Below are 20,843 nucleotides of genomic sequence, written 5' to 3' on the forward strand. Positions count from 1 at the left end.
TGACATAGCCTAAACATATCCACATATATATGGTGTATCGTGACATGGCCTGAACATATCCACATATATATGGTGTATCGTGACATGGCCTAAACATATCCACATATATATGGTGTATCGTGACATGGCCTGAACATATCCACATATATATGGTGTATCGTGACATGGCCTAAACATATCCACATATATACGGTGTATCGTGACATGGCCTAAACATATCCACATATATATGGTGTATCGTGACATGGCCTAAACATATCCACATATGTATGGTGTATCGTGACATGGCCTAAACATATCCACATATATATGGTGTATCGTGACATGGCCTAAACATATCCACATATATATGGTGTATCGTGACATGGCCTAAACATATCTACATATATATGGTGTATCGTGACATGGCCTAAACATATCCACATATATATGGTGTATCGTGACATGGCCTAAACATATCCACATATATATGGTGTATCGTGACATGGCCTAAACATATCTACATATATATGGTGTATCGTGACATGGCCTAAACATATCCACATATATATGGTGTATCGTGACATGGCCTAAACATATCCACATATATATGGTGTATCGTGACATAGCCTAAACATATCCACATATATATGGTGTATCGTGACATGGCCTGAACATATCCACATATATATGGTGTATCGTGACATGGCCTAAACATATCCACATATATACGGTGTATCGTGACATGGCCTAAACATATCCACATATATATGGTGTATCGTGACATGGCCTAAACATATCCACATATGTATGGTGTATCGTGACATGGCCTAAACATATCAACATATATATGGTGTATCGTGACATGGACTAAACATATCCACATACTGTATATATGGTGTATCGTGACATGGCCTAAACATAACCACATATATATGGTGTATCGTGACATGGACTAAACATATCCACATACTGTATATATGGTGTATCGTGACATGGCCTAAACATATCCACATATATATGGTGTATCGTGACATGGCCTAAACATATCTACATATATATGGTGTATCGTGACATGGCCTAAACATATCCACATATATATGGTGTATCGTGACATGGACTAAACATATCCACATATATATGGTGTATCGTGACATGGCCTAAACATATCCACATATATATGGTGTATCGTGACATGGCCTGAACATATCCACATATATATGGTGTATCGTGACATGGCCTAAACATATCCACATATATATGGTGTATCGTGACATGGCCTAAACATATCCACATATATATGGTGTATCGTGACATGGCCTAAACATATCTACATATATATGGTGTATCGTGACATGGCCTAAACATATCCACATATATATGGTGTATCGTGACATGGCCTAAACATATCCACATATATATGGTGTATCGTGACATGGCCTAAACATATCTACATATATATGGTGTATCGTGACATGGCCTAAACATATCCACATATATATGGTGTATCGTGACATGGCCTAAACATATCCACATATATATGGTGTATCGTGACATAGCCTAAACATATCCACATATATATGGTGTATCGTGACATGGCCTGAACATATCCACATATATATGGTGTATCGTGACATGGCCTAAACATATCCACATATATACGGTGTATCGTGACATGGCCTAAACATATCCACATATATATGGTGTATCGTGACATGGCCTAAACATATCCACATATGTATGGTGTATCGTGACATGGCCTAAACATATCAACATATATATGGTGTATCGTGACATGGACTAAACATATCCACATACTGTATATATGGTGTATCGTGACATGGCCTAAACATAACCACATATATATGGTGTATCGTGACATGGACTAAACATATCCACATACTGTATATATGGTGTATCGTGACATGGCCTAAACATATCCACATATATATGGTGTATCGTGACATGGCCTAAACATATCTACATATATATGGTGTATCGTGACATGGCCTAAACATATCCACATATATATGGTGTATCGTGACATGGACTAAACATATCCACATACTGTATATATGGTGTATCGTGACATGGCCTAAACATAACCACATATATATGGTGTATCGTGACATGGACTAAACATATCCACATACTGTATATATGGTGTATCGTGACATGGCCTAAACATATCCACATATATATGGTGTATCGTGACATGGCCTAAACATATCTACATATATATGGTGTATCGTGACATGGCCTAAACATATCCACATATATATGGTGTATCGTGACATGGCCTAAACATATCCACATATATATGGTGTATCGTGACATGGCCTAAACATATCCACATATATATGGTGTATCGTGACATGGCCTAAACATATCTACATATATATGGTGTATCGTGACATGGCCTAAACATATCCACATATATATGGTGTATCGTGACATGGCCTAAACATATCCACATATATATGGTGTATCGTGACATAGCCTAAACATATCCACATATATATGGTGTATCGTGACATGGCCTAAACATATCCACATATATATGGTGTATCGTGACATGGCCTAAACATATCCACATATATATGGTGTATCGTGACATGGACTAAACATATCCACATATATATGGTGTATCGTGACATGGCCTAAACATATCCACATATATATGGTGTATTGTGACATGGCCTAAACATATCCACATATATATGGTGTATCGTGACATGGCCTAAACATATCCACATATATATGGTGTATCGTGACATGGACTAAACATATCCACATACTGTATACATGGTGTATCGTGACATGGCCTAAACATATCCACATATATATGGTGTATCGTGACATGGCCTAAACATATCCACATATATATGGTGTATTGTGACATGGCCTAAACATATCAACATATATATGGTGTATCGTGACATGGACTAAACATATCCACATACTGTATATATGGTGTATCGTGACATGGCCTAAACATATCCACATATATATGGTGTATCGTGACATGGCCTAAACATATCTACATATATATGGTGTATCGTGACATGGCCTAAACATATGCACATATATATGGTGTATCGTGACATGGACTAAACATATCCACATATATATGGTGTATCGTGACATGGCCTAAACATATCCACATGTATATGGTGTATCGTGACATGGCCTAAACATATCCACATATATATGGTGTACCGTGACTTGGCCTAAACATATCCACATATATATGGTGTATCGTGACATGGACTAAACATATCCACATACTGTATATATGGTGTATCGTGACATGGCCTAAACATATCCACATATATATGGTGTATCGTGACATGGCCTAAACATATCTACATATATATGGTGTATCGTGACATGGCCTAAACATATCCACATATATATGGTGTATCGTGACATGGCCTAAACATATCCACATATACATGGTGTATCGTGACATGGCCTAAACATATCCACATATATATGGTGTATCGTGACATGGCCTAAACATATCCACATATATATGGTGTATCGTGACATGGCCTAAACATATCCACATATATATGGTGTATCGTGACATGGACTAAACATATCCACATACTGTATATATGGTGTATCGTGACATGGCCTAAACATATCCACATATATATGGTGTATCGTGACATGGCCTAAACATATCCACATATATATGGTGTATCGTGACATGGCCTAAACATATCCACATATATATGGTGTATCGTGACATGGCCTAAACATATCCACATATATATGGTGTATCGTGACATGGCCTAAACATATCCACATATATATGGTGTATCGTGACATGGCCTGAACATATCCACATATATATGGTGTATCGTGACATGGCCTAAACATATCCACATATATATGGTGTATCGTGACATGGCCTAAACATATCCACATATATATGGTGTATCGTGACATGGCCTAAACATATCCACATATATATGGTGTATCGTGACATGGCCTAAACATATCCACATATATATGGTGTATCGTGACATGGCCTAAACATATCCACATATATATGGTGTATCGTGACATGGCCTAAACATATCCACATATATATGGTGTATCGTGACATGGACTAAACATATCCACATACTGTATACATGGTGTATCGTGACATGGCCTAAACATATCCACATATATATGGTGTATCGTGACATGGCCTAAACATATCCACATATATATGGTGTATCGTGACATGGCCTAAACATATCCACATATATATGGTGTATTGTGACATGGCCTAAACATATCCACATATATATGGTGTATCGTGACATGGCCTAAACATATCCACATATATATGGTGTATCGTGACATGGCCTGAACATATCCACATATATATGGTGTATCGTGACATGGCCTAAACATATCCACATATATATGGTGTATCGTGACATGGCCTAAACATATCCACATATACGGTGGGGCAAAAAAGTATTTAGTCAGCCACCCATTGATTGTCAATGGGTGGCTGACAAAATACTTTTTTGCCCCACTGTATATGGTGTATCGTGACATGGCCTAAACATATCCACATATATATGGTGTATCGTGACATGGACTAAACATATCCACATACTGTATATATGGTGTATCGTGACATGGCCTAAACATATCCACATATATATGGTGTATCGTGACATGGCCTAAACATATCTACATATATATGGTGTATCGTGACATGGCCTAAACATATCCACATATATATGGTGTATCGTGACATGGACTAAACATATCCACATATATATGGTGTATCGTGACATGGCCTAAACATATCCACATATATATGGTGTATCGTGACATGGACTAAACATATCCACATATACAGTGGGGCAAAAAAGTATTTAGTCAGCCACCCATTGATTGTCAATGGGTGGCTGACAAAATACTTTTTTGCCCCACTGTATATGGTGTATCGTGACATGGCCTAAACATATCCACATATATATGGTGTATCGTGACATGGCCTAAACATATCCACATATATATGGTGTATCGTGACTTGGCCTAAACATATCCACATATATATGGTGTATCGTGACATGGACTAAACATATCCACATACTGTATATATGGTGTATCGTGACATGGCCTAAACATAACCACATATATATGGTGTATCGTGACATGGACTAAACATATCCACATACTGTATATATGGTGTATCGTGACATGGCCTAAACATATCCACATATATATGGTGTATCGTGACATGGCCTAAACATATCTACATATATATGGTGTATCGTGACATGGCCTAAACATATCCACATATATATGGTGTATCGTGACATGGACTAAACATATCCACATACTGTATATATGGTGTATCGTGACATGGCCTAAACATAACCACATATATATGGTGTATCGTGACATGGACTAAACATATCCACATACTGTATATATGGTGTATCGTGACATGGCCTAAACATATCCACATATATATGGTGTATCGTGACATGGCCTAAACATATCTACATATATATGGTGTATCGTGACATGGCCTAAACATATCCACATATATATGGTGTATCGTGACATGGCCTAAACATATCCACATATATATGGTGTATCGTGACATGGCCTAAACATATCCACATATATATGGTGTATCGTGACATGGCCTAAACATATCTACATATATATGGTGTATCGTGACATGGCCTAAACATATCCACATATACATGGTGTATCGTGACATGGCCTAAACATATCCACATATATATGGTGTATCGTGACATAGCCTAAACATATCCACATATATATGGTGTATCGTGACATGGCCTAAACATATCCACATATATATGGTGTATCGTGACATGGCCTAAACATATCCACATATATATGGTGTATCGTGACATGGACTAAACATATCCACATATATATGGTGTATCGTGACATGGCCTAAACATATCCACATATATATGGTGTATTGTGACATGGCCTAAACATATCCACATATATATGGTGTATCGTGACATGGCCTAAACATATCCACATATATATGGTGTATCGTGACATGGACTAAACATATCCACATACTGTATACATGGTGTATCGTGACATGGCCTAAACATATCCACATATATATGGTGTATCGTGACATGGCCTAAACATATCCACACATATATGGTGTATTGTGACATGGCCTAAACATATCAACATATATATGGTGTATCGTGACATGGACTAAACATATCCACATACTGTATATATGGTGTATCGTGACATGGCCTAAACATATCTACATATATATGGTGTATCGTGACATGGCCTAAACATATCCACATATATATGGTGTATCGTGACATGGCCTAAACATATCCACATATATATGGTGTATCGTGACATAGCCTAAACATATCCACATATATATGGTGTATCGTGACATGGCCTGAACATATCCACATATATATGGTGTATCGTGACATGGCCTAAACATATCCACATATATACGGTGTATCGTGACATGGCCTAAACATATCCACATATATATGGTGTATCGTGACATGGCCTAAACATATCCACATATGTATGGTGTATCGTGACATGGCCTAAACATATCAACATATATATGGTGTATCGTGACATGGACTAAACATATCCACATACTGTATATATGGTGTATCGTGACATGGCCTAAACATAACCACATATATATGGTGTATCGTGACATGGACTAAACATATCCACATACTGTATATATGGTGTATCGTGACATGGCCTAAACATATCCACATATATATGGTGTATCGTGACATGGCCTAAACATATCTACATATATATGGTGTATCGTGACATGGCCTAAACATATCCACATATATATGGTGTATCGTGACATGGACTAAACATATCCACATATATATGGTGTATCGTGACATGGCCTAAACATATCCACATATATATGGTGTATCGTGACATGGCCTGAACATATCCACATATATATGGTGTATCGTGACATGGCCTAAACATATCCACATATATATGGTGTATCGTGACATGGCCTAAACATATCCACATATATATGGTGTATCGTGACATGGCCTAAACATATCTACATATATATGGTGTATCGTGACATGGCCTAAACATATCCACATATATATGGTGTATCGTGACATGGCCTAAACATATCCACATATATATGGTGTATCGTGACATGGCCTAAACATATCTACATATATATGGTGTATCGTGACATGGCCTAAACATATCCACATATATATGGTGTATCGTGACATGGCCTAAACATATCCACATATATATGGTGTATCGTGACATAGCCTAAACATATCCACATATATATGGTGTATCGTGACATGGCCTGAACATATCCACATATATATGGTGTATCGTGACATGGCCTAAACATATCCACATATATACGGTGTATCGTGACATGGCCTAAACATATCCACATATATATGGTGTATCGTGACATGGCCTAAACATATCCACATATGTATGGTGTATCGTGACATGGCCTAAACATATCAACATATATATGGTGTATCGTGACATGGACTAAACATATCCACATACTGTATATATGGTGTATCGTGACATGGCCTAAACATAACCACATATATATGGTGTATCGTGACATGGACTAAACATATCCACATACTGTATATATGGTGTATCGTGACATGGCCTAAACATATCCACATATATATGGTGTATCGTGACATGGCCTAAACATATCTACATATATATGGTGTATCGTGACATGGCCTAAACATATCCACATATATATGGTGTATCGTGACATGGACTAAACATATCCACATACTGTATATATGGTGTATCGTGACATGGCCTAAACATAACCACATATATATGGTGTATCGTGACATGGACTAAACATATCCACATACTGTATATATGGTGTATCGTGACATGGCCTAAACATATCCACATATATATGGTGTATCGTGACATGGCCTAAACATATCTACATATATATGGTGTATCGTGACATGGCCTAAACATATCCACATATATATGGTGTATCGTGACATGGCCTAAACATATCCACATATATATGGTGTATCGTGACATGGCCTAAACATATCCACATATATATGGTGTATCGTGACATGGCCTAAACATATCTACATATATATGGTGTATCGTGACATGGCCTAAACATATCCACATATATATGGTGTATCGTGACATGGCCTAAACATATCCACATATATATGGTGTATCGTGACATAGCCTAAACATATCCACATATATATGGTGTATCGTGACATGGCCTAAACATATCCACATATATATGGTGTATCGTGACATGGCCTAAACATATCCACATATATATGGTGTATCGTGACATGGACTAAACATATCCACATATATATGGTGTATCGTGACATGGCCTAAACATATCCACATATATATGGTGTATTGTGACATGGCCTAAACATATCCACATATATATGGTGTATCGTGACATGGCCTAAACATATCCACATATATATGGTGTATCGTGACATGGACTAAACATATCCACATACTGTATACATGGTGTATCGTGACATGGCCTAAACATATCCACATATATATGGTGTATCGTGACATGGCCTAAACATATCCACATATATATGGTGTATTGTGACATGGCCTAAACATATCAACATATATATGGTGTATCGTGACATGGACTAAACATATCCACATACTGTATATATGGTGTATCGTGACATGGCCTAAACATATCCACATATATATGGTGTATCGTGACATGGCCTAAACATATCTACATATATATGGTGTATCGTGACATGGCCTAAACATATGCACATATATATGGTGTATCGTGACATGGACTAAACATATCCACATATATATGGTGTATCGTGACATGGCCTAAACATATCCACATGTATATGGTGTATCGTGACATGGCCTAAACATATCCACATATATATGGTGTACCGTGACTTGGCCTAAACATATCCACATATATATGGTGTATCGTGACATGGACTAAACATATCCACATACTGTATATATGGTGTATCGTGACATGGCCTAAACATATCCACATATATATGGTGTATCGTGACATGGCCTAAACATATCTACATATATATGGTGTATCGTGACATGGCCTAAACATATCCACATATATATGGTGTATCGTGACATGGCCTAAACATATCCACATATACATGGTGTATCGTGACATGGCCTAAACATATCCACATATATATGGTGTATCGTGACATGGCCTAAACATATCCACATATATATGGTGTATCGTGACATGGCCTAAACATATCCACATATATATGGTGTATCGTGACATGGACTAAACATATCCACATACTGTATATATGGTGTATCGTGACATGGCCTAAACATATCCACATATATATGGTGTATCGTGACATGGCCTAAACATATCCACATATATATGGTGTATCGTGACATGGCCTAAACATATCCACATATATATGGTGTATCGTGACATGGCCTAAACATATCCACATATATATGGTGTATCGTGACATGGCCTAAACATATCCACATATATATGGTGTATCGTGACATGGCCTGAACATATCCACATATATATGGTGTATCGTGACATGGCCTAAACATATCCACATATATATGGTGTATCGTGACATGGCCTAAACATATCCACATATATATGGTGTATCGTGACATGGCCTAAACATATCCACATATATATGGTGTATCGTGACATGGCCTAAACATATCCACATATATATGGTGTATCGTGACATGGCCTAAACATATCCACATATATATGGTGTATCGTGACATGGCCTAAACATATCCACATATATATGGTGTATCGTGACATGGACTAAACATATCCACATACTGTATACATGGTGTATCGTGACATGGCCTAAACATATCCACATATATATGGTGTATCGTGACATGGCCTAAACATATCCACATATATATGGTGTATCGTGACATGGCCTAAACATATCCACATATATATGGTGTATTGTGACATGGCCTAAACATATCCACATATATATGGTGTATCGTGACATGGCCTAAACATATCCACATATATATGGTGTATCGTGACATGGCCTGAACATATCCACATATATATGGTGTATCGTGACATGGCCTAAACATATCCACATATATATGGTGTATCGTGACATGGCCTAAACATATCCACATATACGGTGGGGCAAAAAAGTATTTAGTCAGCCACCCATTGATTGTCAATGGGTGGCTGACAAAATACTTTTTTGCCCCACTGTATATGGTGTATCGTGACATGGCCTAAACATATCCACATATATATGGTGTATCGTGACATGGACTAAACATATCCACATACTGTATATATGGTGTATCGTGACATGGCCTAAACATATCCACATATATATGGTGTATCGTGACATGGCCTAAACATATCTACATATATATGGTGTATCGTGACATGGCCTAAACATATCCACATATATATGGTGTATCGTGACATGGACTAAACATATCCACATATATATGGTGTATCGTGACATGGCCTAAACATATCCACATATATATGGTGTATCGTGACATGGACTAAACATATCCACATATACAGTGGGGCAAAAAAGTATTTAGTCAGCCACCCATTGATTGTCAATGGGTGGCTGACAAAATACTTTTTTGCCCCACTGTATATGGTGTATCGTGACATGGCCTAAACATATCCACATATATATGGTGTATCGTGACATGGCCTAAACATATCCACATATATATGGTGTATCGTGACTTGGCCTAAACATATCCACATATATATGGTGTATCGTGACATGGACTAAACATATCCACATACTGTATATATGGTGTATCGTGACATGGCCTAAACATAACCACATATATATGGTGTATCGTGACATGGACTAAACATATCCACATACTGTATATATGGTGTATCGTGACATGGCCTAAACATATCCACATATATATGGTGTATCGTGACATGGCCTAAACATATCTACATATATATGGTGTATCGTGACATGGCCTAAACATATCCACATATATATGGTGTATCGTGACATGGACTAAACATATCCACATACTGTATATATGGTGTATCGTGACATGGCCTAAACATAACCACATATATATGGTGTATCGTGACATGGACTAAACATATCCACATACTGTATATATGGTGTATCGTGACATGGCCTAAACATATCCACATATATATGGTGTATCGTGACATGGCCTAAACATATCTACATATATATGGTGTATCGTGACATGGCCTAAACATATCCACATATATATGGTGTATCGTGACATGGCCTAAACATATCCACATATATATGGTGTATCGTGACATGGCCTAAACATATCCACATATATATGGTGTATCGTGACATGGCCTAAACATATCTACATATATATGGTGTATCGTGACATGGCCTAAACATATCCACATATACATGGTGTATCGTGACATGGCCTAAACATATCCACATATATATGGTGTATCGTGACATAGCCTAAACATATCCACATATATATGGTGTATCGTGACATGGCCTAAACATATCCACATATATATGGTGTATCGTGACATGGCCTAAACATATCCACATATATATGGTGTATCGTGACATGGACTAAACATATCCACATATATATGGTGTATCGTGACATGGCCTAAACATATCCACATATATATGGTGTATTGTGACATGGCCTAAACATATCCACATATATATGGTGTATCGTGACATGGCCTAAACATATCCACATATATATGGTGTATCGTGACATGGACTAAACATATCCACATACTGTATACATGGTGTATCGTGACATGGCCTAAACATATCCACATATATATGGTGTATCGTGACATGGCCTAAACATATCCACACATATATGGTGTATTGTGACATGGCCTAAACATATCAACATATATATGGTGTATCGTGACATGGACTAAACATATCCACATACTGTATATATGGTGTATCGTGACATGGCCTAAACATATCCACATATATATGGTGTATCGTGACATGGCCTAAACATATCTACATATATATGGTGTATCGTGACATGGCCTAAACATATCCACATATATATGGTGTATCGTGACATGGACTAAACATATCCACATATACAGTGGGGCAAAAAAGTATTTAGTCAGCCACCCATTGATTGTCAATGGGTGGCTGACAAAATACTTTTTTGCCCCACTGTATATGGTGTATCGTGACATGGCCTAAACATATCCACATATATATGGTGTATCGTGACATGGCCTAAACATATCCACATATATATGGTGTACCGTGACTTGGCCTAAACATATCCACATATATATGGTGTATCGTGACATGGACTAAACATATCCACATACTGTATATATGGTGTATCGTGACATGGCCTAAACATATCTACATATATATGGTGTATCGTGACATGGCCTAAACATATCCACATATATATGGTGTATCGTGACATGGCCTAAACATATCCACATATATATGGTGTATCGTGACATGGCCTAAACATATCCACATATATATGGTGTATCGTGACATGGCCTAAACATATCCACATATATATGGTGTATCGTGACATGGCCTAAACATATCCACATATATATGGTGTATCGTGACATGGCCTAAACATATCCACATATATATGGTGTATCGTGACATGGCCTAAACATATCCACATATATATGGTGTATCGTGACATGGCCTAAACATATCCACATATATATGGTGTATCGTGACATGGCCTAAACATATCCACATATATATGGTGTATTGTGACATGGCCTAAACATATCCACATATATATGGTGTATCGTGACATGGCCTAAACATATCCACATATATATGGTGTATCGTGACATGGCCTGAACATATCCACATATATATGGTGTATCGTGACATGCCCTAAACATATCCACATATATATGGTGTATCGTGACATGGCCTAAACATATCCACATATACGGTGGGGCAAAAAAGTATTTAGTCAGCCACCCATTGATTGTCAATGGGTGGCTGACAAAATACTTTTTTGCCCCACTGTATATGGTGTATCGTGACATGGCCTAAACATATCCACATATATATGGTGTATCGTGACATGGACTAAACATATCCACATACTGTATATATGGTGTATCGTGACATGGCCTAAACATATCCACATATATATGGTGTATCGTGACATGGCCTAAACATATCTACATATATATGGTGTATCATGACATGGCCTAAACATATCCACATATATATGGTGTATCGTGACATGGACTAAACATATCCACATATATATGGTGTATCGTGACATGGCCTAAACATATCCGCATATATATGGTGTATCGTGACATGGACTAAACATATCTACATATATATGGTGTATCGTGACATGGCCTAAACATATGCACATATATATGGTGTATCGTGACATGGCCTGAACATATCCACATATATATGGTGTATCGTGACATGGCCTAAACATATCCACATATATATGGTGTATCGTGACATGGCCTAAACATATCCACATATACAGTGGGGCAAAAAAGTATTTAGTCAGCCACCCATTGATTGTCAATGGGTGGCTGACAAAATACTTTTTTGCCCCACTGTATATGGTGTATCGTGACATGGCCTAAACATATCCACATGTATATGGTGTATCGTGACATGGCCTAAACATATCCACATATATATGGTGGACCGTGACTTGGCCTAAACATATCCACATATATATGGTGTATCGTGACATGGACTAAACATATCCACATACTGTATATATGGTGTATCGTGACATGGCCTAAACATATCCACATATATATGGTGTATCGTGACATGGCCTAAACATATCTACATATATATGGTGTATCGTGACATGGCCTAAACATATCCACATATATATGGTGTATCGTGACATGGCCTAAACATATCCACATATATATGGTGTATCGTGACATGGCCTAAACATATCCACATATATATGGTGTATCGTGACATGGCCTAAACATATCCACATATATATGGTGTATCGTGACATGGCCTAAACATATCCACATATATATGGTGTATCGTGACATGGACTAAACATATCCACATACTGTATACATGGTGTATCGTGACATGGCCTAAACATATCCACATATATATGGTGTATCGTGACATGGCCTAAACATATCCACATATATATGGTGTATCGTGACATGGACTAAACATATCCACATACTGTATATATGGTGTATCGTGACATGGCCTAAACATATCCACATATATATGGTGTATCGTGACATGGCCTAAACATATCTACATATATATGGTGTATCGTGACATGGCCTAAACATATCCACATATATATGGTGTATCGTGACATGGCCTAAACATATCCACATATATATGGTGTATCGTGACATGGCCTAAACATATCCACATATATATGGTGTATCGTGACATGGACTAAACATATCCACATACTGTATATATGGTGTATCGTGACATGGCCTAAACATATCCACATATATATGGTGTATCGTGACATGGCCTAAACATATCTACATATATATGGTGTATCGTGACATGGCCTAAACATATCCACATATATATGGTGTATCGTGACATGGCCTAAACATATCCACATATATATGGTGTATCGTGACATGGCCTAAACATATCCACATATATATGGTGTATCGTGACATGGCCTAAACATATCCACATATATATGGTGTATCGTGACATGGCCTAAACATATCCACATATATATGGTGTATCGTGACATGGACTAAACATATCCACATACTGTATACATGGTGTATCGTGACATGGCCTAAACATATCCACATATATATGGTGTATCGTGACATGGCCTAAACATATCCACATATATATGGTGTATCGTGACATGGCCTAAACATATCCACATATATATGGTGTATTGTGACATGGCCTAAACATATCCACATATATATGGTGTATCGTGACATGGCCTAAACATATCCACATATATATGGTGTATCGTGACATGGCCTGAACATATCCACATATACGGTGGGGCAAAAAAGTATTTAGTCAGCCACCCATTGATTGTCAATGGGTGGCTGACAAAATACTTTTTTGCCCCACTGTATATGGTGTATCGTGACATGGCCTAAACATATCCACATATATATGGTGTATCGTGACATGGACTAAACATATCCACATATATATGGTGTATCGTGACATGGCCTAAACATATCCACATATATATGGTGTATCGTGACATGGACTAAACATATCCACATACTGTATATATGGTGTATCGTGACATGGCCTAAACATATCCACATATATATGGTGTATCGTGACATGGCCTAAACATATCTACATATATATGGTGTATCGTGACATGGCCTAAACATATCCACATATATATGGTGTATCGTGACATGGACTAAACATATCCACATATATATGGTGTATCGTGACATGGCCTAAACATATCCACATATATATGGTGTATCGTGACATGGACTAAACATATCCACATACTGTATATATGGTGTATCGTGACATGGCCTAAACATATCCACATATATATGGTGTATCGTGACATGGCCTAAACATATCTACATATATATGGTGTATCGTGACATGGCCTAAACATATCCACATATATATGGTGTATCGTGACATGGACTAAACATATCCACATATATATGGTGTATCGTGACATGGCCTAAACATATCCACATATATATGGTGTATCGTGACATGGACTAAACATATCCACATACTGTATATATGGTGTATCGTGACATGGCCTAAACATATCCACATATATATGGTGTATCGTGACATGGCCTAAACATATCCACATATATATGGTGTATCGTGACTTGGCCTAAACATATCCACATATATATGGTGTATCGTGACTTGGCCTAAACATATCCACATATATATGGTGTATCGTGACATGGCCTAAACATATCCACATATATATGGTGTATCGTGACATGGCCTAAACATATCCACATATATATGGTGTATCGTGACATGGACTAAACATATCCACATATATATGGTGTATCGTGACATGGCCTAAACATATCCACATATATATGGTGTATCGTGACATGGACTAAACATATCCACATACTGTATATATGGTGTATCGTGACATGGCCTAAACATATCCACATATATATGGTGTATCGTGACATGGCCTAAACATATCCACATATATATGGTGTATCGTGACTTGGCCTAAACATATCCACATATATATGGTGTATCGTGACTTGGCCTAAACATATCCACATATATATGGTGTATCGTGACATGGCCTAAACATATCCACATATATATGGTGTATCGTGACATGGCCTAAACATATCCACATATATATGGTGTATCGTGACATGGACTAAACATATCCACATATATATGGTGTATCGTGACATGGCCTAAACATATCCACATATATATGGTGTATCGTGACATGGACTAAACATATCCACATATATATGGTGTATCGTGACATGGACTAAACATATCCACATATATATGGTGTATGGTGACATGGACTAAACATATCCACATATATATGGTGTATCGTGACATGGACTAAACATATCCACATATATATGGTGTATCGTGACATGGCCTAAACATATCCACATATATATGGTGTATCGTGACATGGACTAAACATATCCACATATATATGGTGTATCGTGACATGGCCTAAACATATCCACATATATATGGTGTATCGTGACATGGACTAAACATATCCACATATATATGGTGTATCGTGACATGGCCTAAACATATCCACATATATATGGTGTATCGTGACATGGACTAAACATATCCACATATATATGGTGTATCGTGACATGGACTAAACATATCCACATATATATGGTGTATCGTGACATGGACTAAACATATCCACATATATATGATGTATGGTGACATGGACTAAACATATCCACATATATATGGTGTATCGTGACATGGACTAAACATATCCACATATATATGGTGTATGGTGACATGGACTAAACATATCCACATATTAATAAAAGGCCATATCGCCCAGCCCTAGTTAGAATGTGATTTTTTTTTTTTTTTAAATCCACCATCATGTCTTTTATAATGATTGTGAACGATAGAAAAATTCCCCCAAAAAGTGCAGTTCCCCTCTAAATTGCAATGATTAGATTTAAGACTTGAAGTGTATGAGCATGAAGTGATGAAGCCTACTTGGATGAGTCTTCTAAGACAAAGTGAACAGTCCAGTTGTGATGGATTGAATGCCCTGAGAATAAAATGATATGTGCTTACTTGGACTGTGATGAAGCTGTGAGGACTCAGGTGCTTTGTCTTCATGCTCTTCAGTCTTCACAGAGACAACAGTCAGTGGAAACTTGCTGACATCATCCTCCTCCTGCCCTACAACACACTCTCCCTCCTCTTCCTCTTTCATGTGTGGATCTTCCTCTTCTTTCATGTGGGTGGGCTGTGGATCCTCCTCTTCCTCTTTCATGTGGGTGGGCTGTGGATCCTCCTCTTCCTCTTTAATGTGAGGGGGTTGCTGAACGTCTGTTGGGTAAATAAGTAAATAAGATAAAGAGAGAATATAAATAGTTTTGGACTGATACTGTTAACACAATGAGATTATTTGTGTTCTTTTGTGTGTTGTGTTAAAAGTGTGTAGCAAAACAACCAATAAATACACAGGAAATACCACCTTTTGTCCCAGCCACTAAAATTAATTCAAAAGTGAGTACAAAAACAGACTTGGAAATTTGATGAGGGGCAAGTTTTTTTTCATAAGTACGAGGCAGCATTGATTGAGGGATTCTTAAATTTACACTCACTGACATAAAGTGTGTAAATATTGTATTCTGTATACGGTCTATGACACCTAAACTTTATCTCTAAACTCAACCATAATTTTTTAATGACATAGTCATTACCATAACTTCAATATCATGGAAATAAAAAAAATCTAATTCCATAATCATTTTTAAAAAAAATTCATGGTATGTTTTTGTCATCACGCAGAATACTTTTGGGTGGTCATTTTGTTGGCTGGGCCAAGAGGAACTTTTAACAAAAACATGTTTTCCTATGTGCTGTTTTATGGAGTATCTCCATCAACAATTCCTCTTTAGGAATTGGAGACCATCTACGACACGCTGAAGGAAAGTCAGTCACCTTTATATTCTTTTAATAAATCAAGTGTTGACTACTTTGGTTATTGAAAATAAATGTTTACTTTTACTTATTGTTGCATGTAAGTCAGAATCAGGAAGTGAAATTATAACTTTAATTAGATTTGATTACAGTGTAAAATGTATTTGGTGAGTGTGTGAGTTTTGTGTAAACATGTTGATACAGGTTTACATCTTCTTGGGCACTGGAACACAGATATGTCCTGAAAGGATGCACCCATTTTTAAAACCTTCACTAAGCTGTGCCACCAACATTGTCTCACTTAGCTCATTAAGCAAACTACCAGGGTGAGTGAGTCCTTTTAAACCTTCATAGACCTCGTTGTTACTTCTGACCAGTCTAAGTTCACCACAAGTGGAACTACTGTATGCGGCTTAAGTGATCATTCCAAGATTTTCTGTACCCGTAAATAACATAGAACTAAGGCTGATGGCCACAAAACAAGCAAAGCTACAATCCTTAAAACCTAGACTAGCAAGGCTTTCAATGACAAACTGGCAAATTAAGACACAGGTTTTTGGGTCATATCCTAACCTGAGAAAAGTAGATAACTTCAAGGTCAAAGTGGGTGACAATATTATAACAAACAAAAATGAGATGACCTATCTTGGCTGCATCGTAGAGACTAATCTCTCCAATGAAAAAATGACTACTAAGGTAGTCAAAGAATCAACCGAAAAATTCTGTTCTTACTAGTGTTGTTCCGATAACAATATTTTGGTACCGGGACCTGTACCAAAATGTATTTCGATACTTTTTGATACTTTTCTAAATAAAAGGGACCACAAAAAAGTGCATTATTGGCTTTATTTTAACAAAAAATCTTAGGGTACATTAAACATATGTTTCTTATTGCAAGTTTGTCCTTAAATAAAATAATGAACATACTAGACAACTTGTCTTTTAGTAGTAAGTAAACAAACAAAAGCTCCTAATGTAGTCTGCTGACATATGCAGTAACATATTGTGTCATTTATATTCTATTGTTTTGTCAATATTATTAAGGACAAGTGGTCAAAAATGTATTATTAATCTACTTGTTCATTTACTGTTAATATCTGCTTATTTTCTGTTTTAACATGTTCTATCTACACTTCTGTTAAAATGTAGTAATCACTTACCGTATTTCCTTGAACTGGCGCAGGGAATATAGTATTTGCACGTCTAGAATTACTGCCGGGTCAAACTCGTTTCTCAAAATAATTAACGCATGCTTGGCCTTATCGCCGGTTTATTATTGAAGCTGGATCAAATTCGTTTCGCAAAATATTAATTTTATTATCGCATGTCTATAATTTTCGCCGGGTCAAACTCGTTTCGCAAAATATTTAGCATATGGCTAGAACTTCCACCGGGTCAAATTCGTTACGTCACGAGTGACGCATGTGTCCTCATTTTCAAAATGGAGGAAGCTGCTTTCAGTAGTTTACAATCGCACAAAGGAAAAAAGATAAAGAGCTTTTCAGTAGGATTTAAGGTCCAAGCTAACAGTAAGCAGCTATGTTTTATTAATATACCGTAGCTGCGTGTGTGAAATACTGTATAAGTCATTAAATGACTCCCGCCTCCTGGTGGTAGAGGGCGCTGCCGCGCTAGTGATCCTTCTTGCGACTTCCGGTACTGCAGAAGAAGTGAACACACGCAGCAAGACATTTTTTTTTTTTCCTCTGCCTGAACTTTTAACATGGAGGATTACATACCGGTATCTAAAATAAAACAGTTTTCTAAACTGGACTTTCAATCGAAGCAGGAGGTAATAATTAAAGGAATATCTCCATCGAAACAGAGACTTTTAAAACTGAAGAAAGAAAATAAGGAAGACTTCTATAAACAAGTTATCGATGCTTTTGGTCAGAAGGAGCTGCAAATGGACTCCATTTATAAGTACAGGTAAGACCATAATAATGTTTTTTTTAATTAAATGTGCTTTTCATGATGGTATGCTTACATCACACTCAAAGCGCACGCCTAAATTTTATGGATTCCTTTTGGTAAACGCCGGAGTGAGAAGAGGTTTTAAAATAATTACCGCATGCACGGCCATCCCGCCGGTTTCCGGTAAACGCAGGTGTGACAGGAGGTTTTAAATTAATTAACGCCCCTGCGGCTATTCAAGGAAATACGGTATTCTTCTGTTGTTTGATATTTCACATTAGTTTTGGATGATACCACAAATTTGGGTATCAATGTGATACCAAGTAGTTACAGGATCATACATTGGTCATATTCAAAGTCCTCATGTGTCCAGGGACATATTTCCTCAGTTTATAAACATAATATATATATTTTTTAAACGAAAGAAGATGTTGTGATGCCAAAAAATATTGATGTAATCATAGAAGTAGTACTTTTTAGAGGCGGTATAGTACCGAATATGATGAATTAGTATTGTGATACTATACGAATGCTGGTATGCCATACAACCCTAGTTCTTACATAGCTGGATCGCCCGGCTGGTGGGTAGAAATACACTTAAGACTCTAACACAAGCACTCATTTAACTCCATTTTGACTACAGAGTTCATGTTTAGTACCGTGACACCTTAAAAGCCCTGAAAAACTAACTCCAGA

General features: G+C 37.0%; 2 protein-coding genes across 7 annotated transcripts in view; one reads left to right on the top strand and one right to left on the bottom strand.

Annotated features, from left to right (window-relative positions):
* Positions 1 to 20,843, top strand: part of LOC133636338 (gastrula zinc finger protein XlCGF48.2-like) — a 359,822-nt gene that overhangs the window by 276,661 nt on the left and 62,318 nt on the right. The window lies entirely within an intron of this gene.
* The window catches only part of LOC133636329 (gastrula zinc finger protein XlCGF57.1-like), a 243,662-nt gene that overhangs the window by 210,676 nt on the left and 12,143 nt on the right, over positions 1 to 20,843 (bottom strand). For all 4 annotated transcript variants that reach the window (XM_062030264.1, XM_062030255.1, XM_062030254.1 and 1 more), the window contains exon 2: positions 17,379 to 17,636. In XM_062030264.1, coding sequence (XP_061886248.1) covers positions 17,379 to 17,636 — 258 coding nt within the window. The remainder of the gene's footprint in view (positions 1 to 17,378; positions 17,637 to 20,843) is intronic.

Source organism: Entelurus aequoreus, linkage group LG20, assembly GCF_033978785.1.
Source record: "Entelurus aequoreus isolate RoL-2023_Sb linkage group LG20, RoL_Eaeq_v1.1, whole genome shotgun sequence".
In the NCBI taxonomy this organism is placed as follows: Eukaryota; Metazoa; Chordata; class Actinopteri; order Syngnathiformes; family Syngnathidae; genus Entelurus; species Entelurus aequoreus.